Source organism: Leopardus geoffroyi, chromosome D4 (genome assembly GCF_018350155.1).
Source record: "Leopardus geoffroyi isolate Oge1 chromosome D4, O.geoffroyi_Oge1_pat1.0, whole genome shotgun sequence".
NCBI lineage: Eukaryota > Metazoa > Chordata > Mammalia > Carnivora > Felidae > Leopardus > Leopardus geoffroyi.
In genome coordinates, this window is record NC_059342.1 from 41,153,023 (window position 1) to 41,179,977 (window position 26,955).

Sequence of the window (26,955 nt, forward strand, 5' to 3'; positions counted from 1 at the left end):
GCACACATGTTATAGAAATTCTGAGACCTTAACATTCATAGATATTAAAAATTTCTTTCATAGGGTGTTTGTGGAATTTTTGGATGTAAGCTTATGTTTATCATGGCATCGTTGAATACATTTTAAAAACACTCCACTGATTTCTGAACATATTTGCTTTACAATGAAAGTAAAATATTCAGCAATTAGAAATGAAGGAGAGAAAAACTTTAAGCTATTACTATGCCTAAAAAAATATTTGTTCCATTTGCTAAGTAATATCTGAAGACTAAATATATAGCTTCCCCAGAAATGATGTTCATGAACAATGATATTTATAAAATTTTTTTTTCAACGTTTATTTATTTTTGGGACAGAGAGAGACAGAGCATGAACGGGGGAGGGGCAGAGAGAGAGGGAGACACAGAATTGGAAACAGGCTCCAGGTTCTGAGCCATCAGCCCAGAGCCCGACGCGGGGCTCGAACTCACGGACCGTGAGATCGTGACCTGGCTGAAGTCGGATGCTTAACCGACTGCGCCACCCAGGAGCCCCTTTTTTTTTTTTTTTTAATTTTTTTTTTTTAATTTTTTTTTTAACAATGATCTTTAAAAGTTAATTGGGCTTAGGAAATCCACAAGGTTTTGCTTTTGAGTTAATATTTACGTTATTATCTAAAACAGGCTGAAGCAGAACTATATAGGTGCCCTGAGCCCCAAATTTTAAAAATAATAACCCTAACTCATTTCTTTTTATGTTGTTAATAGTTGGTATAGTAATGGGGTGCCTGGGTGGCTCAGTGGGTTAAGCGTCCGACTTTGGCTCAGGTCATGATCTTATGGTTCGTGAGTTCAAGCCCCGCATCAGGCTCTGTGCTGCCAGCTCAGAGCCTGGAGCCTGCTTTGGATTCTGTGTTTCCTTCTCTCTCTGCCCCTCCCCTGCTTGCATTCTGTCTCTCTGTCTCTCAAAAATGAATAAACGGTACAAAAAAATAATAAAAAAATAGTTGGTATAGTAGGCTGAATAGAGTCCTCTGGAAAATTCATGTTTACTGAGAACCTCAGAATGTGACCTTATTGGGGAATAGAGTGTTTGCAGATTTAGTTAAATTAAGGTGACTTCGTGCTGGATTAATGTGAGCCCTAAATCCAGCATATTAACAAAGCATGGCCTGTCATTTGGGGTTCATTTCAGCCTAGGAAATACTTCCTTTATTTTATTGATCCAAATTCCTGGTCTGGTTAAGATGTTCAGTAGCTTTGGGATAGAAGTAGAAAGATATTTTCGGGGTGGGGTTGGGGAGAAGGAATTAAAAACATTTAAAAATGGTATTCAAGTAGAATTTTCATTTTAAATGAACCATCTATCCACGTTTTTTCAAGTTCTGGAAATAATGAGAGTGTCCTCAAATTAGACATCAAATCCTTAAAGTAAGCGTGAACAAAAATAATGCCTGTGGAACAAGAAAGAACAGCTTCATGATGGTTCCTGTTCAGATGGTTATCTGTTCAGAAAAAAAGATATATCAGAAACTCCCCAAATTTTTAGGGAGTTTTAAAAATTTAGATATTTTCAGTTCTTATTTTTTCTGTAAAATGATACCATCAGAACTCAAACGTTTAAGTCTATGACTCATATTCTTCATGAAGAATTTTATTTTTTATGTCATCCTGAAATGATGAATGAAGAACGATGAACTAACTAATTATTCCTTCACCACGTATTTATTGAGTACCTGTTACATATTACATGCTGTGCCACGTACTAAGGATATAGTAGTAAGAAAATAATGACAACCAATATTTATTGAGTGCTTCCTATGTGCCAGCCATGGTACCAAGCACTGTATGGATTTTAACTAATTTAATTCCCATTTTCCTTACCTAAGGGAGGTGGTGAGCTCTTCCTTTCAGATAAAGAAAGCATCAAGTGTAGAGTCCAAGACTTGAACCTAGGCAGTGCGAACCATGTCCTCACTCTTAAACATTATATCATATTCCATCCTTACCGGGATGAAATAAGAAACTTCCTCTCAGGGATCTGATGGTTTCTGTGAGAGGGCAGACCATATACATGAATACTTATAATGAATTGTGATAAGTCCTATTAAAGAAGTCCCAGTGAGAAGTGACGATGATCTGTGTGAGGGCAGTAACAGTGGGCCTGGAGGAGGGTCACATAGCAGACAGACAAGGAAAAGTTGGCAGGACTTAATGAATAAGATGGATGTAGGGTGGCTTCATAATTGCTCAGCAATTCAGTCAAGATCTCCCCTCGCCTTGAGCTTCCGGTAAGAAGTGAGCAGTATTCAAAACAACAAATACACACTTCATGTAGTGAAAGATTTCCTTTAATTTGAAGACATGTCTCAGAGGCACTGCTACTCAAAGACCTGACTTCCAGAGCTTAGGGGGGGCTTCTTCCGAGATCTGGTGATATCAGGCACGTTCAGGGTGGTGTGGCCATAGACCAAAGCTTAGGGAGTCTTCTTAGATTCACACAGAATGGCAAGGTGTGGTTAAACTCTGCTTTGCCCTGTTGTGGCACATCACCACCAGCATTGGTTCATGGTGGTGGAGGCCGGACCTCCCCGTTCCTGTAGTTAGATTTTCACGTATGATTACTGATAGGCTGGATGCTTAGAATTGAAACCCTAACTCTGTCTTAATAATAGCTATACAGATCTGCATTTGGATGTCACTAATGAAGAGTCCTATCAGAAAATGACCTTTTCAGTGCCTTCTTCATCACAGAGCTTCACAAGGATACGTTTCCAAAGACAGTCCAGTTTATATCACTTTTCTTTTGCTTTATGTAGCTTCCCCCCGCCCCCCATAATTTTCAGATTTTCAGAGCTCAAGTAAATGGAAATGGATTATATGCTTAGGTCAGAACATACCAGGAGATGAGAGAAAATGTGTAAATTATTCAGCTATGTTTTCAAAGTAAAGCATAAAAATTTCGATTTCTTAGCCAAACATATTTTCAAGGACAATGTATTTCATCAGAAAGGCCTAATAGCATGACAAAAAGTGACGGAAAAATTGTCATATTCATCCAAAAAGTGGATGTTTATGAGCAAAGGCTACATTCCGTCCTCTAGAACTGTGTGCCTAGACGTTTCTGCCGTCACTTCTCAAATGCTGTTTTTTCTATTCCAAGTCATCTCTATATAATACTGTTACTAGTGATATCGTGGAAAAGCTAACTATAAATTGATTGCTAGTTGATACTAACTTTTGGTAATCTAACACTCAAACCTTTCTCTCAGAAGGGCCTAAGGCAGTTCAATTCTAAGGAATGGAACGTTAGTCATCTAGAAGTCTGCTTTTGAGCAGTTTAATGCATCACTATAATATTTCCTGTATTCCTGTCCAATTCAATACACGGGATGACTAAATTGTAGTCACACTAGTTGTGAGCACACACGGGCAAGAAGAAAAGTAGTTAAACCTCTTGCTGTGTGTGAGCAGTTCGAGGGCAGGCAGACACCGTGCACCTTGACCACCTATTATGAAGCTTTTTGCTGCCGTGTCGAGTGAAAGCGAGTTAATTGGGTGAATCTGTGGAGCATGTTAGGGGCCTGGTAAAGGGTTGCTGTCTGACAGCTGAATGTCAGCAAAAGCCAGTCAAGTGTAGCTGAAAGAGACCTGTCACAAAGTTCCCGCAGACTGGAGCACGGTTAGGAGGCTGAAATGTGGTTCCGTCTCACTTTCTCCCTCATTGAATCCAAGCACCTTAAAAGATTTTACACTGTATGTGTCAACTCTTGTTCTCTAAGCTGTTTCCCCCTAACCGTCCTGCATTCAAATGATTGAACAAAAGATGCTAATGTTTAGCAAAGTGAATGTAAATTCCCTCTTTTCCCCTTTTCTGCCCAAGCAGATAGACATTCAACTCAAGGGAAACTTTGAAGGTTCACATCAAACAATTAGATTTGGCATAGAATAGAATCTTTTTCTCAAGGGAGTGTCAAAATTAAAAATTAAAAGCTGTAGAGTAAGAATGCATGTTTCTCCGATATAGAAAAATGGAGCTTACGGGAGCTAGGATTCCTGCCTGGGGGTCTTGAGCATGGGCACTTGGCAAGATAACTTTCCTCTTGCCTTTCGTCACTGACCTCTTCCTTCTCTTTCAGAGTAGCCTAGCGTAAAGTGCCATGATGACATTCACCAGAAGGTCAAGAAAGATAAGCATAGAAGGGAACAGTGAGGCCCCTCCTGACACCTCAGACCCTCCAGAAAGGAGGGATCGAAGAAAGTCAGAATTCAAGAAAGTGAAAGTGAAACTCTGTGAATTACAAATATTTTCAGAGAGAGAAAAGTTTCATATCGAAGCATGTCCTTCTCCGTGGCCTTCCTTGGAATATAGATTACAAAGCAGTCCGTTCATTCGACAGCAGCAAACATCTGGAGCACCTGCTAGGTGCCAGGCACCAGTGAAGCGACTGGCGGGAGAGGGACAAACAAACATCGGAGTTTACTGTGATGGGAATGCGGCTGTCGAGCCCGGGGCGGGTGTGTGGCTAGTGTGACGGAGGAACCGAACTTTCATTTCTAATTGAATTTTACGTTGAGTTAAAATTTAATTAATGAGAACTGGAACAACTACATGTGGCTCATAGCCAGCGTATTGAGCCGCACGGGTCCAAGCAAACAGCAGGTTGTGATGCTGTGTTGTTAATAAAAGTCGGGGCGGCTTGTTGTGATAGCACAGAGTGGGGGCATCCCACCTGAACGTGAGGTGATAGGTGGCAGGGAATGTTTGGGGGCAAGGTGATACCTGAGGCGCGTCGTGAAGAACAGTACAAACCTGATGAAGCAGCCTCCTTTGAAAGGGAAGGAGCAGCATGGAAAGGAGACTCTTGGACAGGAGACCGGACAGGACAGCAGTGCACGCTTCAGGATAGGGTGTTGGGTGGTACTGGGGAGCAGAGGCGTCTTGTGGGAAATTGCCTCGACGCCAGGCCAGTTACCCCAGAGGCCACAGGACAGAAGGCCTCCCAGAGCACATTAAGATACTCAAGTACATGATTTATCCAATCAATTTCAGACACGCGACGAGAAGCAGAAGCGATGCGGTAGGGAGCCAGCAGCGGAAGGACCATACTCCCTGACGTTTTGGCTACGTGGTGTTCTTACGACCTGTGTCTCTCCACTGCGTCAACCTGCTCCACTCTTTGTGGGGTGGTGGGGACGGGGGCGGTGGTTTGACAAAGGGGGCTCGGGAGACAGAGGGTGCCTGGGCCACTCACCCATATTGTCTTCCATGAGAGATACGGGACAAATATGTCCTGCCACCAGCTATAGCTTGCCACTGGGGCTGCTGAGCAGCTTTGGGGTTTTTCCCTGCAGCTCTCGGGCCAATTTAAGAATGACATTAGCCTGGAAGTGGCATATCTCTACCATATGATGTGGTCTTTCCACGTCATCTGTAAGTAACCTGTCTTTGAGGGCACTAACTTACTGCATTCTGAACATACGACTGCTGCCTGTGTCTCACAGCCTCTGGCAGCTTCTCCCTTTAGGCTTTACCACTTATTTTGAGTTTCACTGTCCCGTTTTTTTCTTATCTTCAGTAGCAAATTGGAATGCTCTTAAGTAGCAAGGAAGTATGCAATAAAGAAGGGATGAAGTAAGAAACAGAGATAAGTCTGAAGAGATAGCTTGTTTACAAATATCGAAAGTGTGTTTGGGCTAGAGAAAGGGAAGAGACACTGTCTTCAATAACTAAAGAAGAAAATCTTGGTAAACAGCTTTGAAGCCGATGTCAAAATCATTACCTTGTGGACATCCTACACTGAGCATGAACTGCATTTCAAGCAAGGGGAAGCTTTTTTGAAAAACTGGTGTGCCGGCTCTGGGGAAGTGCGTTTGAATGAGGGTTTTGATTGGTAAAGGACTAGTGGTGGAGGGTTTGTGGGCAGGTGCCCAGAGGAGGAGATGGGAAGTGGAGAGAACTGCCTAGTGCTTCTCCGTGCAGGCCTAGGGACTGGCATCTGGATTTTTAGAAAAAGGACCTACAGGTGTCAGACACGGTGAGACACTGGGTTCGTCAGAGTTGCCACAGTTTATAGGTGACAGAGAGGGAAGGGTGGGCATATGGCCAATTCTGGGTAGAGACATCACCCATATGGCACAGTGAGCCGGTTAATACGTTGCAGGCAGGAGCTGGGGGAGGGATCGCGGCTGCCCAGCAGCTCTTGAGGGGGCCTGCGCAGGGGCATTTGAGGTCTTGTGTTGAGCAGGTCAGGGAAGAACCAGGGAACTGTAACTAATTCACTCCTGGAACCTCATCTGTATCCACAGAACGATGAGTCTGGAAAACTCCCCGTGCCCCGTGTATCAAAACTTAACACTACAGTTGTGTAGTTACATGCTATTTTCGCAAATTCTAATTTAAGGAGAACTGGCTCCATAGTGAGATTAGGACAGTGTGAGTTCCCTTGAGGATAGACAAGTTTAATGTGTGTAATTCACGGCTCTGTCACAGCACCTGGAACAATGTCTGGCACATAGTAGGCACTCGATAGATATTTATTGAAAGGATTAATGAATGGAGCTGATTGAAGATACGGTGGATGTGGGTTTAGATATGTTTTATGCATTATGCGAGCATGGGGAAAATCTGTCATATGGAATTGATAATGTAGGGAATGGGTTCCTGAAATGTAATCTGTAGGTATATTATTTTGGAATTTTGTGGTTGCTGCACTATTCTCACGGTTCTTTAGGATGTCCTCCCTAGAGAGATGGGTTTGGTTTGAGACTGTTGGAAATGTCCTGCTTCTATCAGAAATAACATTCCCGCCTATCATGTAAAGGAAATGTCATTGCCAGCTAAGTGATTTGTTTTGGAACATACTCCCCAGTGCTTGCTGTGATTTGAAGGCATTCCACAGATGTGAACCCCAGATCACATGATTTGTCTTACATCTGAAGTGTCTCTCTCTCTCTCTCTCCCTGGGAAATAGAGAGACTCTGTTCTTTTAACTAAAGGTAACCAGCCCCTCCAGAAAGGCCCAGCCACGGCACTGGTCAAAGAGAATAAAGACTGTCTGCAGCATTCTGTGAAGAATTGCTAGAAATTTTAGGTGTGATGTAGTAAAATGAGGGGACATAACTTAAAACAGCCGTGGATGGGAGGGGCATGGGAAAAATGAGTTTCAAATTTCCAAATGTGAATGTATCGCTAATTTGGTTGGTGTATGTAATTGACAGATGCTTTCCATGTTAGTAAGATTTGGGAAAGACTTCTCTTTCAAACAGCTTTAAATTTTAGATGACTCTTTCCTCCTTCTCCTCTTTATCTGAGAGCATGGTCGTAATTTGACCCGGTGAGAAACACACTGCTAAAAGGTCTAAATTTATAGCTTTCAGATTATTGTTATATTTTTGACATTGACTAAAAAAAAAAATGTGTAAGTTTAAGAGGAAATTCTTCAATAATGAAAAAGTGGTCAGAAAACTTCTGCCTAATGGCTCCCAGATAGAGCATGACACGTGTACATTTTGACCACAGAAGTTGTAATTTCGCAGCTGGAAGGGCTATTTTGGAATAAAATGAAGGCACGCAAGTTGTAAGTAGCCGCTCTACATAAGGAGTTGCTTTTGTGCAGAGTAGGAGAACAAGTTACTCCTTGGAATTACTTGTGTTTACTCAATGTCAAATTGCAGGTATGAGTTAGGTAACGGAAGATGCTGAAATAGGAAAGTATTCTCAGCTAAATTATAAGATCTTTTCAGAATTTGCAAAACCTTGGTTAAAGAACTACCCTTTGAGACCTTTAACCACTTACATTTTCATTTTGACCACATATTTCAGAATCGTAACTATACTAAAATACGGGTTTCAGTATACATAAAATTAGCCCTTTTTAATAAAGGGTTTTGGCTATAAAAGTAAGGCATGCTTATTGTAGATAATTTGGAAAATACAGAAGTTTTGAAAGAAAATGCTAACAATTCCAATAACTCAAAGCAAGTTATCACATGCGATTTCGTGTATTACCTTTTCACATATATGGTCTAGTGCAGGGGTTGGCAAAGTTTAAATCCTGTCGGCTAAATCCACCTGCCACCTGTTTTTGTATAGTCTGAAAGCTAAGTATGGCATTTACATTTTTAAATGGTTGAAAAAAAAGAAAAAGAATATTTCGTGATGTGAAAATTATGTGAAATCCAAATTTCAGTGCTCATAAATAAAGTTTTATTGGAACACAGCCATACTAATTCATTTGCATATTGTCTATGGCTGCTTTGGGGCAAAACTGGCAGAATTTAGTAGTTGCAATAGAGAACATATGGCCTGCAAAGCATAAAATATTTATTATTTGATCCTTTACAGAAAAAGTTTTCTGACCTCTGGTCAAACCTAAACATTTTGTCCATGTTATCCATAAATTCATAACTTTCAATTTTATAGCTGCATAATATTCCATCAAGTGGCTACAGCTTACTTACCTACACTTCTGATGCTGAATATGGGATTCTTTTTCCAATTTTTGTCTGTTATTATTAATATAATAAACCTAGTCATATATGGAATTGTTGGGCCAAATGGTATTATCCACTTAAAACAGCTGCCAAATTATAGTCCAAATGGTTCTATCAATTTATATAATCACTACCGACTTATAAATGCCCATTTCATAATGCCTTCACTAACATTTAGTATCATAATTTTTTTAAATTCAATTTTGATTTGCTACAAATATATTTTTATTTTCCATTTTTGATTACTGTTGGGGATTAACATTTTTTCCCACTTGTTTGTTAATCAACCTGTAGTTTTATTTTTCAGACTGCTGGTTTTGTAGTTTTTGTTTATGATTCAAATACTTAAATTTTTTAAATAAAAAATTTTAATTTTACTATTTATTTACTTGTTTATTTGATTTTAGGAGTAGAGTTTAGTGATTCATCACTTCCATATAACACCCAGTGCTCATCCTAACAAGTGCCCTCCTTAATGCCCATCACCCATGTAGCCCATCCCCCCCAACCTAACACCCCTCCAGCAATCCTCAGTTTGTTTTCTGTATTTAAGAGTCTCTTATGGTTTGCCTCCCTCTCTGTTTTTATCCTATTTTTCCTTCCCTTCCCCTATGTTCACCTGTTTTGTTTCTTAAATTCTACATGAGTGGAATCATATGATATTTACCTTTCTCTGACTGACTTATTTCACTTAGCATAATACTCTCTAGTTCCATACACATTGTTGCAAATGGCAAGATTTCATTCTTTTTGATTGCCAAGTGATATTCCATTATATATATCTACCACATCTTCTTTATGCATTTGTCAGTTGATGTATATTTGGCTCTTTCCATAATTTGGCTATTTTTTAAAAATTTTAACATTTATTTATTTATTTTGAGAGAGAGAGTGCAAGCAGGGAAGGGGCAGAGAGAGAGAGAGAGAGAGAGAGAGAGAGAGAATCCCAAGCAGGCTCTGCATTGAGCCCAAAGCAGGGCTCAACCCCATGAACCCTGAGATCATGACCTGACCCGAAACCAAGAGTCAGATGCTTAACCGACTGAGCCACCCAGGCGCCCCCATAATTTGGCTGTTGTTGATAGTGCTGCTATAAACATTGGGGTACACGTGCGACTTTGTGATTCAAATAGTTTTGAAAATAAAAACCATGGAAAAAAATGTGAACTTTCAAAGCTTTACCCCCTTCATTCACATTCCAAAGATAATTAACATTTTCTTGTGATTTCCTTTTTCAGAAAGAAACATACATGCATGTATGGCTGTGTGTGACTCCTTTATATTTTTAAAATACAAATGGGTTCTCTCTCTATATGCACACATAGTACTGAGACTTTTTTCACTTAGACATATTTATATATTAGTATTTACATAATCACCTTAATTTTTTGTAATGGTTATATTCTACAGTTGTGTCATACTTTACTTCACTTTAATAGCACTCTGTTGATGGACCCTTTGGTTTTACATAAAAACTTTTTTTCCGTAAGAAACAAAACAAAACAAAACAAAACAAAACAAAACAAAACAAAACAAAAAACCTGGTGAACCTTTATGAGTGTAGCCATAGAAGCAGTGCCTAAGCAGTGGAATTGCTAGATGGATGGATAGGTACATTTAAAATTTTGTCTTCCAGGGGCGCCTGGGTGGCTCAGTCGGTTGAGTGACCGACTTCAGCTCAGGTCCTGATCTCACGGTTCACGAGTTCAAGCCCCGCATCGGGCTCTGTGCTGACAGCTCGGAGCCTGGAGGCTGCTTCAGATTCTGTGTCTCCCTCCCTCTCTGCCCCTCTCCCGCTCGCACTCTGTCTCTCATTCTCTCTCAAAAATAAAGATTAAAAAAAAACTTCAAAATTTTGTCTTCCTGCTAGGATGCACCAGCTGGCATCCCTGCCTACCTACATGGTCTGAGCTTGTCTGTTTCCCTACCTTCTCAGCAGTGGGTGTCATCAGACATTGAAATTTTTGCCTACTTATAGGTGAAAGGTAGTCTTCACTGGCATGTTTTGTGTTTGTCTTTCTTGAATTCTGAATGAGGTTTGGCACTTTTTCAAATGTTTATTGGTTATTGTATTCCTTTCTTTCTAACCAAACCGCCAATTTATATCTGGGGCAGAGGCTGCCAGTGGTTTCTTGACACTTGTTTTCTCTGTTTCTTAGTAATGGAACCTCTAAATATTACCTGGGCCACTCAGGGGGAAAAGAAGTTACATTTCTGATATCCCTAAAGTTTAGTGAGATATGCAACTCAACTTCTGACCAATGGGATGTAAGCAAAAGTGTTGTGATTTTAGAAAGTGTCTTTAGGGGCGCCTGGGTGGCGCAGTCGGTTAGGCGTCCGACTTCAGCCAGGTCACGATCTCGCGGTCCGTGAGTTCGAGCCCCGCATTGGGCTCTGGGCTGATGGCTCAGAGCCTGGAGCCTGTTTCCGATTCTGTGTCTCCCTCTCTCTCTGCCCCTCCCCCGTTCATGCTCTGTCTCTCTCTGTCCCAAAAATGAGTAAACGTTGAAAAAAAAATTAAAAAAAAAAAAAAAAAAAAGAAAGTGTCTTTAAATGTAAGTGGTCCTCTTCCTTTTCTTTGTCCTTCTTTCTTCTGCCTAGAAGGCAGACAAAGTGGCTGGAACTTATGCAGTCATTTTGGGCCCTGAGGTGGAAGGCACATACCAAAGCTAAGATAGAGGCGGTTTAGATGCCTGATAGCTTCAAACAGTCATATCAGAGAGAAATAAACTACCTTATTTAGGCCACTGACATTTTGAGTTTTCTGTGACAGCTGAACCCAATTTCAATACTATACTATCCTTACCCTATTTTCTAATTAGGTTCTCCTTTTTCTTTAGTTGCAGGAGTCTGTTGTAAATTAAGAAAACCACTCGTATGGCTATCACGTGTATTGCACACACTTTTACCAGCTTGTCATTTCAGTTTTTCAACGGTATTTTTCTAAATAGTATGCTTACATTTTTATTTATTCAATTTTTGTACCTTTTTATATACGTGGGTATAAGTGGGTATATTTACATTTCAAATTCTCTCTGAGTTGTTTGCAAATACACTTTTCTAAGACACAGTGGGAGGAAATTGCCACCTTTGCATTTTCCGGCCATTTCTAGCGTAAGATCTTACCATAGGGTGTATCAGAATTGCCAGGGCAGGGGCAGACTGGGAGCACAGGGCTGTGAAGGGAAGTAGGAAAAGAAAAAAACAAAAGCTATCCGGGAAAATTCTTTGACTCTTTTTCCAACCTCAGTCATGTCAGGAGATCCAAGAGAGAAAAACATGGGAATTGTTATCTTGTCAGGCAAGAGACATCTTTAAAGTAATTTAAAGTTAAAGTTTAAATGTTCTAGTGTAATTTAAAACTTCAGTGCTGAATTTTATCTCTGAATATAATAACATATAAGCTCCTTTGGTGAAAGGCTCGAATTTTAACTTTATGTAAATGCTATAAAATCTATTTATTTACTCCAGTACCATGGATATTCAAATGTGTGACCATAATAAAATATGTTATCAAAAATATAAACATTTATTTTTAGCCTGTAGTACAGTCTATGTACTCGTATTTCCCAGCTTCACAGATTCACAGAGATTTGTTGGGCCATTACTATGTTTATGAAAGAGCTCTGGGTATAAAATAAACCTGAGGCTGTCTTCTTTGGGCAGCGCGATAAGGTAGTGGTCAAGCATTAGGGGAGAAGAATCATAGATCAAGAGTCACATCTCTTTCTACTACGGTCCAAGCTGTGCAACATGGAGTGATTTATTCTACTCTCTGAGCCCCAGTTCTTCAACTGTAACATGAGGGCAACAGTGGTACTTTCTCTGTGAGTTGTAAGAAGCGAGATAATGCCTATGAAGCTAAACCTAGCACCGTGTCTGACATATGTGTTCGATACATGTTAGCTATAACGTTAAATTTGGAATTTATTATCATCTGAGAACAGTAAAAAGAGAGGTAAAGAAGGGAAGCTACTAAACGCTATGCACTTTTGTGTATATTATTTCATTTAATCCTTGTAACAACCCTAGGAGGGATTATTCTTCCTACTCGCACAGGTTCAGTGACTTGTCAAAGGTCACGTGGCTAATACATGGCAGGATCAAGTTTGGAACCCAAGGTCTCTCCAACTTCAAAGCCCATATCCTTCTGACTATACTGTGCTGCTTTTAATTGGGACATAATCCGTACATACATGAAAAACCAAATAGCAGATAGGAGACCAACACCATGAAGTAAGAACATGAGTGGTTTGTTCACCAGAAATCTTATTTAGTCCCAGATACTCTGCTAAGTGCTAGGAATACAAAGTCCTGATTCCATCACACCAGGTGCGTTATAGGGGAGATAGAAGTGAATACACATAGGTAAAAATAGAAAAATAAATACTCATGAAGGAATATAAAAGTGTGGTGGGTGTTACAGCTAATGGTAGTTAATGAAGGGTGGGGCAAGGATCTGGAAAGGCCTAACAGAGGGAAACCTAGAACAGAGTCGGAAAGGTGGGGGAAACATTTGCCCCACAAAGGACAGAAGGATATTCAGATAGTGGACGGAGAGGAAGCGGGTGTGAAGTATGGGGACATCATGTTGAGGGACTCACAAAGTTCCATGTGATTCGACTGCAGAGTACAAGTGAGGGAAATGGTAGATGGGGCTGGACAGAGAAGCAAAGAGCTGCAAAGTCACATGGCCAAGGATGTGCTTACAGGGAGGCACAGAGAATCAAGGCTGCTAGTTCAATTAACCTGCCATATCAACTGGGTAGTCAAGGCTGATTTTGAACCAGATAGATCAACTTTAGAGCTCTGGCTCTTAAACCAATGCTGAATGTCTACCTGAGGACAGAACTTTTGTAATGTGAATCACATATGTTGTTAATATCTTTTGTCTCTCTTTTATATTTGCTTCTATCTCTATGGTTGCCCTTCCTTCTGAATCTCTAGGTATCCAGGCCTCTTAGGTTGTTTTCTATCTAGACTCTCCACTGACTCACGTATCCCCGCATGTGTTGACGTCAGTTAGCTAAAGAGCCAAACTGGTCCGCACTAAAATTTAATGACTTATGGAGAGAAGAATGCATAAGATATTCCTGCAGGTTTGGCATTGGTAACTCAAAGTTAGAATTGGTAACTACAAGGAGTAAATATTTAATGATGTCATTGCAGGTGTATATATATGTTTATACACACACATATATGTATATTTGTGTGTGTATATATAATGTATGCATGTAGCAAGTGTGTATATATATGTACACATGTTTATCAGGTGCATATAAATGTGTGTATACAGGTATATGATTGGGCATTCCACAAGAGAAAACTATAATAGGTAACTATTGCCAACTTTTGGCAGACTGTGGTGTCCTATGATGTCAATATGGCAGAACTGGAAAATAGGTAGAATTTGGTTATTAACTCGAAGTATTTGGAAGGAAGAAGACTCTGTGATACTGAATACTGAGACTCTAGTGGTAAGAACACATTAGCAGATAAAGTAGAGATGGCGAGAGAGCCTCATTGTAAGGCCCTCTTGTGGGTACTTTGATCCCTTCATCAGTTTTTGTGTGGCTGTGCGCTCTACTTAAAACAAGTCAATAATTTACAGAGCTTAAAACATCATCATGGAGGTCAAAGTAATAAAAAATGTACTACAGGATTTAACTGAATGAAGCCACATTATCTAAACTGTGGCTCGTCTTGTTATCTACTTGACTTTTTTTTTTTTTTTTTTTTTTTAGAACTCTGTGCAAAATGTATTCCTCCTATCTACATTCCCTCAAAATCTTAGGTACTATTTTGGGAAGCTGATTTCTGGGTCTCATCTGCAAAAGTTGGGTGTTACCACTAATGTCGTATGCCATCACACATGGCATTCTGTGGACCTGTAGAACTGCAGAGCTGTAAAGTATGTAGCTCCTTTTTTTATAGGCATGGGATGTGTAGATGGACTCACTCCCATGCTTGAAATGGCCCAGCTAGATTGTAACAGAAGCAGGAGGAAAAACTGTAGCCTTTTGTCTCCAGTCCAGTATTTTTTGCTATGTGCCTGGCAGAATCTCCAGGAAGTACTATCCTGCTTACTAAATCACATCACCGCTCCCTTGTCACCATACCAGATTCTGGAAGACTTAACTCGATCATAAATGCTACACAGGAGACAAATAGCATGGTATCATTGTTTCAGAAGCCTTGGTCTGCAAAAGGGCTTTGATTTATAGACAATTTATTGAGTGATTATCTTCCTATTAGACTAATGCTTTATTTACCTTTTTTTGTTGTTGGGAAAACGCTCTTGGAAAACTAAGATATTAAAGCCTTGAAAAATAGCTATTGGACATGTCCAATTACTGTATTTCATAAAAATTTTAAAATGCAGAAATGTAGTGAACACATTTTGTATTGGGAATATATATTTAGCTGATGGACTATAACAGTTCAAATAGAATCATTTACAGCTTATTGAGTAAATAAAAGTGCTTCCATAAAGATTCACATGACACCTAGCTTTTATTTCAGGTAACTAATTTCGTTTTGAAAAATTGCTTAAATTTAGATTTACATGAGAGAGTACCAGAATACCTCAGCAGTTTAAAAAGTCATTCAAATGACCATGGACTTCACAGATTTAAAATGTAAGATCAGGTGGTGAATATTAACTTTTAATGGTCTCTGATAAAAAAGTTATTTAACTGTCTTGTACTCTGGGTGTTATATTAAAAGTGTTATGGTGTATTTCTGGATACTGTTTGAAACCCGAAAAATAGTTCATATTTACTTGTTTTTTTTTAAACATCACATTCTCAAATCAAGATTTCACCAGAGATTTGTTGGCTTGTTTACAAGCTATTAAGTGACTCAAAATCAGATTTTATCCCATTTCATGAAAAAACAAATTTTTCTAGCAGTGAATAGAGTATATAGCAAATGACCCCACTAACAAAAAAAGTGTTTTTACTTTACACAAAAGTAAATCTGTTTACTCGGTGGAGGGCGTACCTTTTTGGGGGGTGTAAATCTTTTAAAAAATCTCTTTTTCTAAGAGATTATTTTCCATGGTTAAGACATAAGGTCAGGGGCGCCTGGGTGGCGCAGTCGGTTAAGCGTCCGACTTCAGCCAGGTCACGATCTCGCGGTCCGTGAGTTCGAGCCCCGCGTCCGGCTCTGGGCTGATGGCTCAGAGCCTGGAGCCTGTTTCCGATTCTGTGTCTCCCTCTCTCTCTGCCCCTCCCCCGTTCATGCTCTGTCTCTCTCTGTCCCAAAAATAAATAAACGTTGAAAAAAAAATTAAAAAAAAAAAAAAAAAAAAAGACATAAGGTCAGAAGACAACATGCAAGAAGTGAGACTCCAATTTGAAATGCTAGACCCAACATTCCATTTCAAGCTTATTTAGTTAAAAAAAAATGTTATGTGAGATGAAAAGATGCTTTCGATCAACATGGTAGAGAAAAGACATATCAAAAAGTTAAGATGAGAAAAGGCAGAAAGCGAACCCCTTTGTAGAGTGCCAAGACCCAGAGAATATTAAGGAGAAATGAGCAGTGAGACCTTCCCTAAAGGATTGTCTTCCTAATGTGAATGTAGCGCGTTTGATTGTTGGAGTCACAAGCACAGGAAAGGAAACTTGAAGAACAGAATATAGAAATGAGTAGATCATACATCCCTTTAACATTGCCAAACAGGAGTGAAGACTGGTCAGTTTGGCACAGTCGGCCTCTTCTAGTCTGAGGCGTCAGAAGGAAGTACCTTCTGAGACCACCTGTCCTTCCTCCGTCTGATTTTCACGCTCCTTTCTTGTCATGTATAGTTTTCTCGGACCAGAACTTGAAATAGAAAGATGTAACAACAAACTTTTGAAGCCTCGCCTGACAGTTTCCTTTCATCATAATAAAGAATACTATGGCTGTAACTAAATTGTATTAAGAAGGAAATGAGGCCTCCCCATCTCCTGCTTTTCCCCGCATTCCCTTTACCCTCATTCAGGTCTGACAGAATGAGAAGCTAGCGGCTGGCACTCTAGTCTTTACACCCGCAAAATCAATCTGGTAACGATGCTGCCCATTTAGACACACAGCAAAACAAACAAACAAACAAAATCAGAAAAGGTGTTTCTCTTGGCGGTAGGAGTGCAGGAATCTATAGCTCCAGCTCCTGATGTAATGAGATGCCTCTGTTCAGCTTCTGACCTGAGATGCTCAGGCCCCGTAGTACAGTTTTGCGGTTGAAACTTCATCAGTGCCGCTAATCAGGGTCAGCACCTGATCTCGGGATATCTTTTCCTTCCATCGGGATGAGCTAAGCCCTCTCCTTCATAAAGTCATCCAAGTGGTCATTTTAGGTGTTTTTTTAACTTCCAGCATAAAAAGGGATGATTTCCGTCAGCTGTAGGCTTGCAGTGGAGTATCAAGAAATCAAAAGAAAAGAGATCAAAGAAAATTGCTGAACTAGGTGTTAGATGCAGCCATTGATTTTTCTCCAGTTGTAGTTTTAAAAAATCCACAAAAATGGTAACATATACAACAGTTGCATGTCTATTACTTTCCTAAAGCCAGCGATGACTTCCTTCTTGTTTTCACAGGTAGAAATGTTTTTGGAGAATGTGACATAATAAAGCAGATTCGTATAGTTTGTATATGCTGCTTTATTGTCAAAACTGTAAGAGAATCTACCAAAACAATGTTTTAAAAAAAACTCTGCAATGTAAAGTGTGGTTTTCAATGGAGACACGTATGACTAGACTTATGGTCTCAGCAACATTTATTTCCTGGGAATCTGGAAAATTCTGACGTACAATTGATCACTCATTACTTACTATCAATAAATGGCTGCTTTACTGAGAAAACTTCATTCATGTTAACTACTGATTATCAGTGTTACTTAAGGCTTAAATGTATGGCTTCATCAAAATATTAATCCTGTTTTCAAGTATTTCAGATGTGTGGATTTCTTAAATTTGGCTTCCAGTAGTTTCTGGATACCAGTAATGTTTTAAAACATGTGGCCAATAGTTTTCATGTTGTAATCCCATGTTTTGATATATGACTTCCAAATACTTAGAACAGTTTTTATTAAAACAGAGTGGTGGCATTATTATCAAAGGAAAAGGCAAAAAGTTCATCTAACTACCATTTTATATCTCCGTGTGCTACTTTCTGCTGTATTTGTCAATGAAATGAGTCTGGCTGATAGATTTAAAAAACATAATACCAACCGTTCATTTTCTTTCTTTCTCTCTCTCTCTCTCCCTCTCTCTCTCTCTCTTCTTGAGAGAGAGAGAGAGAGAGCACACGAGTGTGAGCAGAGGAAGGGCAGAGAGAGAGAGTGAGAGAGAATCTAACGTAGGTTCTGCGCTGTCAGTGGGACCGTGGCTTGGTGCTAGATTCCACGACCATGAGATCATGACCTGTGCCCAAATCAAGAGTCAAACACTTAACCGACTGAGCCAACCAGGCACCCCTCGCAGTTCCTTTGCTAAGCAGTCAGATCTTCCATATTATATAGCACATATTATGTAGCACAATGAAATAAACACTCTTAGCATTGGTTTCTGTAAATTATCAGTGGAAGCAGAGGTAAAAATGACTGGTTGTATTGACTCTTTGATTCAATAACTTTATAAAATTTTTATACAGTGTTTTACTGCTTAGGCAAACTCTCCATGTCCTGCAAAGTTTGTGCCATGGAACACATAGGGGATTCAATCACATTTGGAAAATAATATTTCTGTAGTATCATACAGATTATGGCAAAATTAAATGGCAATTCTATCCCATTTCATATTACCATGATTATTAGCCCACTTTCCTGTTTGTGGTTTTAGATTCTGTTTAAGAGTTTTCATTTCTAGGGGCGTCTGGGCGGCTCAGTCAGTTGAGCAGCTGACTCTTGATTTCGGCTCAGGTCATGGTCTCACAGTTCTGGGATCGAGACCCACATGGGGCTCTGTGCTGAGCGTGTAGCCTTCTTAAAATTCTCTCTCTCTGGCTCTGCCCCTCCCCCACATGCACACGCACGTGTTCTCTCTCTCTCTCTCAAATAAAAAGATAAAACATTTAACAAAGAGTTTTCAATTCTATGTTTATTTATTTTTTCTTCTTTATATCATAGACAGGATCACGAGACCACTCAAATCTCTCCATTCCTTCAAGAGCTGCTCTTCCTGCTGACACGGTTGGTGTGGGGGAGTTTTTGCCATTGAAAGCGGAACTGGATACAACTTACACTTTCTTAAAGGAGACATTTATAAATCCTCTGACGTCATCCCTCTCCTCTCCAGCGACTATGTCTGCTAATGTCAAAAGACCAACTCAGATTGGATAATGACTTTATGAAATAAAAACAAAAATGCAGGAAGAGTTCACAGTACAATTAAAATCGTTTTGAAGGGGGATTTTCTTATCGGTTGACTTTTGTTTCAGCACAAGTAGCAGTGGATTTTTAAAAATCGTGTGGTATCTCGATGCGTGCAGGTGCCTATATCTCCTCGAATAATGAAATAACCAACTTTTCCCCCTCTAAGTTTTATTTATTATCACAGTTGCTCATTTTTATGTAACATATTTTTAAATGTTAAAGAATGACACATTTTGGGTAATTTCCTTCAGACTTAAAAAAAATCAATAAGCCATTTTAGTCTCTATCTATCAAAGTTGTTTCATACTTGTCTATTTTAAAGCAGGACTGCAATACTTTAATAGGATTGAAAGAGCTATTTGAAATGTATGCCAATGATTCCTGTCATTTCATGGCAGTCCTGCCATGGTTCACTGAGCCCCCTCTTCTCTCTTGTCAGCTCGACTGAAGACAAGCATTTAGTTGCAAACTTTAAGCAGGTTGTGCAAAACAGAAATGATGTGACTGCTTCCCCTCCTGCACAATAATGTCACTCCTGGTCAATGTGAGAAGGTCAGGTTGCTCCTTGTAAAGCTACATGATACCACTTGCCCATTTGAACAAGTTAAGTTAACTGCTGAATCTGGTCCCTGCAGGCATTGAAAACCCAGCCTTTTATCAAGTCTGCATTTGATGAGAAAGTGGAGCAATTGTGCTGGCAGGATTTCTGCGGCACGGTCAGGCACTTCATAAGGACAGTTCCCGCACCAGGATAGCAGGTAATGCTAAATAGCGGAAGCTGAAAAACTTCCAGGTAATGGCTGTTCTGACCTTCAAAATAGACTCCTTTTTTGTTTTGGTTGTTGGTAGGACCCAAGAGTGACGCCCATCTTTGATGCTGACAGAATTTAAAACAAGGCCATTGCCCTGCATTTTCTGCCTTGTAGCACACAAAAGTAAAATTGTATGTCAGGCCGAGATGTCGGGGAGCTGACAAGATGCCCCAGTGACATTTCAGCTAGAAAGAGCAAGTGTCTTGCAACCAAGTGGTCAAATATCAAATAATAGGTCAAGCAGGAAGGAGCTGAGTTCTAACCACAAAGAGGTTTCTGGTGACTTACTTGACAAGCTTTTGGGCGCTTTGTGGCTTGACAAAGTGATGTTCTGTTGGGTATCGCTAGACAGACTGTTCTTTATCGCCTTCAGAAGATCAGACATTGACATTGATTAAACTCTTTAACCCTTAAAGGTTAAATCCTTGCAGTTTGCATCATGGTAAGTGAAGAACAAAGAAATATCTGTAATATGTATTTGTCTTTGGATTAATCTTTTAACTCCCCGGTGCTGTTAATGTCTGATGTGAACTGTACTTTTTGACAAGAGTTTTGATACAAAATCCATATTTTATATTATTTTTCATGATGGACTTTTTCATTATGGATATATTAGAAAATAACAGTATGTATTATGGAATCGATATTGTCTTATCTTGACAGTGACATTTGATTCAAATATAGCCAACTTCTGAGAGTTCTTTTTTATCGGCCTTGGTAAATAAAATGTGGATGCTAACTACTTATGTGATTAGCCAAATTAGCCAAGTGATTTATGCCTTCTGAGGTAACACTATTACTGTCATACCATGTAGCACGATTCTATTTCTTACAGTACTGAGCCAGCAGAATTAGCTTTATATAAATCTTTAGAAAGCTGTTTATGTGAAGTAAAATCATACCTTTAACCAAATTTCTCTTAATTCCTTCCCTGGAATTATTTTTATTAGCCATGTTGGGGTTTGAGTATTACAGAATATGCCCCGTGGAACGTAACATGCATGAAATTGAACTGGCGAATTTATTGTAACACAGAAAACGCTATGGATTGTTTTTATGTGGATCATCGAATAATTTCTGTGCGTTTCAAAACACTCTCTTCTGGTGTTCCATACAATGATTAAGACCGTGTCTGTATAGAAATTGATACACAGCTTTTTAGCTCCTGTGACGTCGCTGAGTTTCCAGTTCCTACACTAGAGGAAAACAGTGTTGCCCTCTATCACTTATACGTCTGGGTGCGTGTAGACGTATGTGTCTTTGTGCTGAATCTATTTCCAGACTTTACTGATTTAAGAAGATCAAGCACCTATGTTAAACTTAGCTCTAGATAGTCCTTGGTTTTCTTGCCTTAATTTTACAACCTGTTAATGGGATAACACCATAAATAAATGTGTATGCCTCTCCATATATGTGCGTATCTGATTTTACAGATCCGTTTCATAGTGTAAATTCTGAGCCACCAATTCAAAAGGATTTTTAAATCAAGTCAAATCATGTCACATTTATAACCAACTAGATGCTAAAGGCCAGAGAAACTGAAGGATGAGCCTCCCGAGCAATCATTAGTATTCACAACCAAATATAGTAATTTTTATACCATATGCTTTTTTTCCCAGAAGTCAGACCCAGCAGGAGGAGAAGATTTAATGACATATCCTATGGAGATCTGAGAAACTCTAGACTGCTTCTGAGCACGCTAGTGGCCAATCGCTGCAGACTTGAGATCTGTGTTCTGTTGGCAAAGGACAGTTGCTCTATCAGCTTCTTTACCTCCTTAAGAATGATATATAAAGTAGACATTTCTCAGGAGAATGACTTCAAATATTTTTGTAAAGGAAAAGAATTTTTCTTTACACCTTAGTACGTGGAGTTTCTTACTAACCTTCTGTGATCTAGAAAAATACCTATATCATCCATCACTAGCAAAGGGATTCTTATTGTCCTGATCCCTAAGTCACACGAACTTATTGAAGCTTTGCCAGAATTTTTCATAGAAGCATCTGGGAATGACATGACACAAATACAGAGGTGTAAGAAATTGCCAGAATGGCCAATTCGATGATAACGGCATAGGTACATAACCTTTCAAGTAGTAGAATGTTAACTTTAATTTACCGATGTCTGACTTTATTAGACTTAGCAACACTATTTATTTCACATTTATAATATATGCTCTTATCGGGTGCTTAATGATCATTACTATTTTCATGTTGCTTTATTTACCAATTACATCTGAATTCATTCTGTAGACCGTACTGAACAATGGTAAATTGATCTTATTTTACTGTGCACTTTTTATAAACAAGTCTTCAAAGATAAAAGGTGGAAAGTAACCTAGTAAGTAGTAGGCCCAGAGCTGTAACTCCAAAGCCCACATTATTTCCACCATGCCAGGCCCGCTCAAGAAATAATTAGCACTTTTTAAAGAGGAGAAAAATTTCAAAAATTATCCCACCCAGTTAGGAATAATTTTGGGAAGTGTGTTTTGGTCTGAAGTCTAGATTCCTTATCCATTGATTAGACAAAACAAAACAAGACACAACACGCCCATCCATATGACTAGTACTGGGAAGAGTGGTCAAGTGTGTATCTATCTTTCAACCAGTGTCCTTCGTTAACATTGCCTAGAGTCTCTGGCTTGGGCTGAGAGACCTCAGAGGTGCTCTCAGAGAGACCTTCTGTTGAAAGACCCTGATGGTCAATTAGCCTGACCAAGCTATAATTTCCCAATGAAAATAATGACATAGGCTAAGCAAAATTGATCATGAAAGGACTAACTTGTACAATTCCTAGGATGGAGGTGAGGATTCTAAAATATGTTTTTTGGACCGGCGTGATAGACCGAACAATGACCCCAAAGACACCCATGCCCTAATCCCTGGAACCTGTGACAGTTACCTTATATGGCAAAAGGGATTTGCAGATGTGATTAAGAACCTTGAGATGGGGAGATTATCCTGGATAATCTGGGTGGGCCCAAATGCAATCACAAGTGTCCTTGTGAGACAGGGAGGCAGAAGGGGCTCCAACTACAGAGAGGAGAAGGCTCTGTGCAGTTTTGAAGGTGAAGGAAAGGGCCAGGCACCAAGGACTACAGATGCACCTAGAAGCTACGAAAGGCCGGGAGACAGATTCTCCCTTCTGAGGCTCCAGAATGGTGAGAGAATACATTCGCATTTCTTAAGCCACACTTTGGGGTAATTTGTTACAGCAGCCACAAGAAACTAATACAACTATCAAACTTTTAGTGGTTTTTAGAAAAGATGGATACATTCATATTTTAATATTTCCAAACAGGAAAATCCTTCCTTCTTTTAAATTATTCTCATCAGTTGCCTTCATAACTTGAATTTCCAAATTTGTTTTTTTAGATTTCCATTTTATATTCCTGGCTTCTTAATATCATAAACAGTGATTGTCTATATTGGGACATTTAGTCACACTCTATTGCCATCAGTTTTGATGATTTTAAGTTAACCTATGACTTCAATAAGTGGTTTAATTCCTACTGTATTAAAAAGGTATCTTTTAATGTATACGTTTATCTTTTTTTTTTTTTTTTTTTTTTTTGAGAGAGAGAGGGAGAGAGAGAGTGAGTCAGGGAGAGGCAGAGGGAGAGGAAGAGAGAGAATCCCAAGCAGGCTCCATGCCCAGCATGGACCCAGCTGCGGGACTCAACATGGGGCTTGATCCCACGACCATGAGATCACAACCTGAGCTGAAATCAAGAGTCGGTTGCTCAACCTACTAACCCACCCAGGTGCCCCTGTATAAATTTATCTTAAAAGTCTACTTCAAATGATTGTTCTTATTTGAGTCCCACTTTTGTTGGCATATTTTTGTAGATTTCTTACAAAAGAAATTCAGTCTTGAAAGAAATGATATTAATCATTTGGAATTTCTAAATCATATCTTACATGTGCCAGAGCATTTCCTTAACTGTTTACCCATGAGCTCAACATATATCCCTGGTCACTTATCCATGCCTTTTGTTACAATTAAAGTGAAGGAATTTTAATAATTTGCCCAAAAAATGAAATCTTTGAAAATTCTTATTGTATAATATTTGAATCTATCTTCTCTTTTCTTTGGTGAAATCATATAGTTTTTTGTTTTTTGTTCTAACGGTTTAGTTCAATGAGAGCAATTTTCACTGAAATGATTAAGTGTTCAATATAATGAAACATAAAATATTGATGATTTAAACCCAGAGTGTTAAGTGTTTTAAGTATAGCAAAAAACAAAGCAAATCAACAACAACAACAAAAAAAACCCTCTGGTTCTGTGAGGATCATACCCAGTCCTCCTGGTTAAGTGAGACATAAATGGGTACATCGACATGTTGGTAGAAGAGCTTCATCTTTTCTTCAAACCTTAGCAATTTTATTCTAAGACCCTTTTCTGGTTGTGGAACGTGCTGATTGGCGGACCCAGATATCAGATGTCCTGTGAGTTCCTATGCGGGTGCTCACATCTTTGCTTTACCATGTGCTTACTCCCCACCTAATCTTTTTGTCTGTTTGTTTTAAGTAGATCTGACTCTAACGGTCTCCCAAACTGTATCTTCTGTGTAAATTAAATTTCCATTGACATCTTGAAGGGAAATTTTGTTCTTAATCTTTGCAGCAGGGAAACGTAATTGATATTGCATACTGTACATTGTTAAATACCTAGATACAGTATGGGAAGGAGATAAATCAAAACAGAGTTTTTCTTTCTTCTGAATCATCTTGTGTGTGGGTTTTGTTAGATGCTTAGGCGTGTATGTTTTCAAAGCACTGACCTTAATGCTAGCCATGCAGCAGAAGCCCACATAGGTTTTGAAAACTACTGGGTTAATGTTATCTGAAGACGGTTTTTTCACAGTTTAATTGAGTCATGCTTCATTGTCTTTTATTGCATGTTAATGTCAGTAGAATGCTGATTGTTGACAGAATCCTCCCAGTGAAGCGGCTCCAGAAATGTTGTGGTGCTGTAGGAAGCTATGTAAAATAAAAAGTCTTATTTAGATCTGAAGAAGACTCAGCTGACAGGTTAAGAGCTATCAGATATTCATAAATATTCACTAATGACAAGAATATAAGGGGAGCTACCTGTCCTCAATAGATCCCTTCTATGTTTTGGGGGTATCTATGTGAGGGAAAAATCTTAAATGCAATCCAGAATGAATCCAATCATATTGGATGCCTAGTAAAAAGCACCGCATAAGAAAAAAAACATAGTAGGTATAATAAGAGGACAATCTGGTTCTTGCCTTTTTTCTTCCAACAAAAACCAAAATATATTTATTATTTACTTTTTCTAAGCTCACTTATGGTCTGAAAGAAGAGGCTTCCACAGTAAACCTGTGCATGGAAAGCCCTTGAACTTGGACACTCTCTGCAAATTATTTAGGACCTGAGGTTCAAAGGCAACAGTTCATTTTGGTGACCTTAATGTATAGCTGACCATTGAACTCATTGTAAGTGCTTTTATGGTTGCAGAAGCCCCTTCTGGGAATACATTAAAGTTTTCCTCTGGGCTGAGAAGACATATTTTAACTATGTACTATGAAGACTGTAGAAAGATTTCTAGGACGCAGAGTTCACATTCACAGTCACAATTAAAATTGTGCTTTCAGATAATTAATGGTGGTAACGTTCCTACTGAAGTGTGCCTGGGTCTAAGACTCCTTGAAGGACATTGATGTGACAGGGATGCCAGCTAGCACAGCTTCAGAGGGCACCATCTATATCACAGTCTGTGTTACCAGTGCACAACATGTACGTCTGCACATAACCATCCTGGCACGTGGATGCCAAAATCAGCTTCAAAGTCATTTAGTAATCTATAGGGCTTCTTATTGTCTGTAATCCATAGGGAGGCAGAATCCCTGTTCCCCATAAGAGAAACTCTGAGGAAGTCCAACACAGTCTTCCTGAATGTCACGTTAATGAGAGTGGAAACCTTGTTGTCATTTTATCACTGAATAACTTTCACGATTAACAATCACCCATTGACTAAGTTGATTTACTTTACAACAATTCAAATAAGAGCTCAAACACTTAGAGTGCCTACATATATTTTTTAAATTACAGCTTTATTGAAACATAATTCACATGTCATACAATTCATTCCATAGTTTTTAGTATATTCCAAGGATGTATAGCCATCATCACTTTCTAATTCCAGAACATTCTTATTACTCCAAAGAAAAACTCCATACCTATTGAGAGTCACTTTCCATTCCTCATTCCCTGTCCCCCACACCCCTGTCTCTGAACCATAATCTACTTTTTGTCTCTATACATTTGCCTATTCTGGACATCTCATATAAATAGAATCATGTGTATTGCCTTTTTGTTTTTTAAGCTGGCTTTTTTTATTTAGCTCTATGGTTTCAAGTTTTATTCACACTATAGAATGTATTGGTACTTCATATATTTTTAGGTGGAATAATATTCCATTGTACAGATTACCACGTTTTCTTTATTCATCCATTGAGTGACATTTGGTTTGTCTCTACTTTTGGGTTATAATGAAGAATACTGTTATGAACATTTCCATACAAGTTTTTGTATGGACCAATGTCCCATGTTCATTTCTCTTGTGTATATCTCTATGAGTGGAATAGCTGGGATATGGTAACTCCAGGTTTAAGGTTTTGAGGAATTTTCAGACGGTTCTCCAAAGTGACTGTACTGTTTTGCCTTCCCACTAAAAATGTATGAGGTTTCCAACTTCTCCACATGTCTTGACAACACTTGCTGTCCATCTTTGGTTTTTTTGTTGTGTTGTTGTTTGTTTTTTTTGGGGGGGGGCGTTATTTAGACACACACAGAGAGAGTGTGCATGTGTGTGCAAATGGGGGAGGGGAAGAGGGAGAGAGAGAATGTCAAGCAGGCTTCATGCCCAATATGGAGCCTGGTGCAGGGCTCCATCTCACGATCCTGAGATCATGACCTGAGCCAAAATCTAGAATCAGACGCTTAACTGACTGAGTCACCCAGGCGCCCGTGTCCATCTTTTTTATAATAGCCATCCTAGTGCGTGTGATGTGGTATCTCATTGTGGTTTTGATTTACATTTTGCTGATGGCTATTGGTATTGAGTATCTTTGCATGTGTTCATTAGCCATTTGTATATCTTTGGAGAAATGCCTATTCAAATCTTTTGCCTGTTTTTTTAAAAAAATTTTTTTAATATTTATTTTTGAGAGAGAGAGAGAGACAGAGCGCAAGCAGAGGAGGGGCAGAGAGAGAATCTGAAGCAGGCTCCAGGCTCTGAGCTGTCAGCACAGAGCCCGATGCTGGGGTTTGAAATCATGAGC

At 39.2% G+C, this 26,955-nt stretch overlaps 1 protein-coding gene across 11 annotated transcripts in view; it reads left to right on the forward strand.

Moving 5' to 3' along the window:
* CCDC171 (coiled-coil domain containing 171) overlaps positions 1–21,053 on the forward strand; it is a 312,701-nt gene extending 291,648 nt beyond the window's left edge. For all 11 annotated transcript variants that reach the window (XM_045470282.1, XM_045470288.1, XM_045470291.1 and 8 more), the window contains one exon: positions 18,586–21,053. In XM_045470282.1, the coding sequence (XP_045326238.1) occupies positions 18,586–18,798 (213 nt within the window). In that variant the 3' untranslated portion in view covers positions 18,799–21,053. The remainder of the gene's footprint in view (positions 1–18,585) is intronic.
* The last annotated feature ends 5,902 nt before the right edge of the window (positions 21,054–26,955 follow it).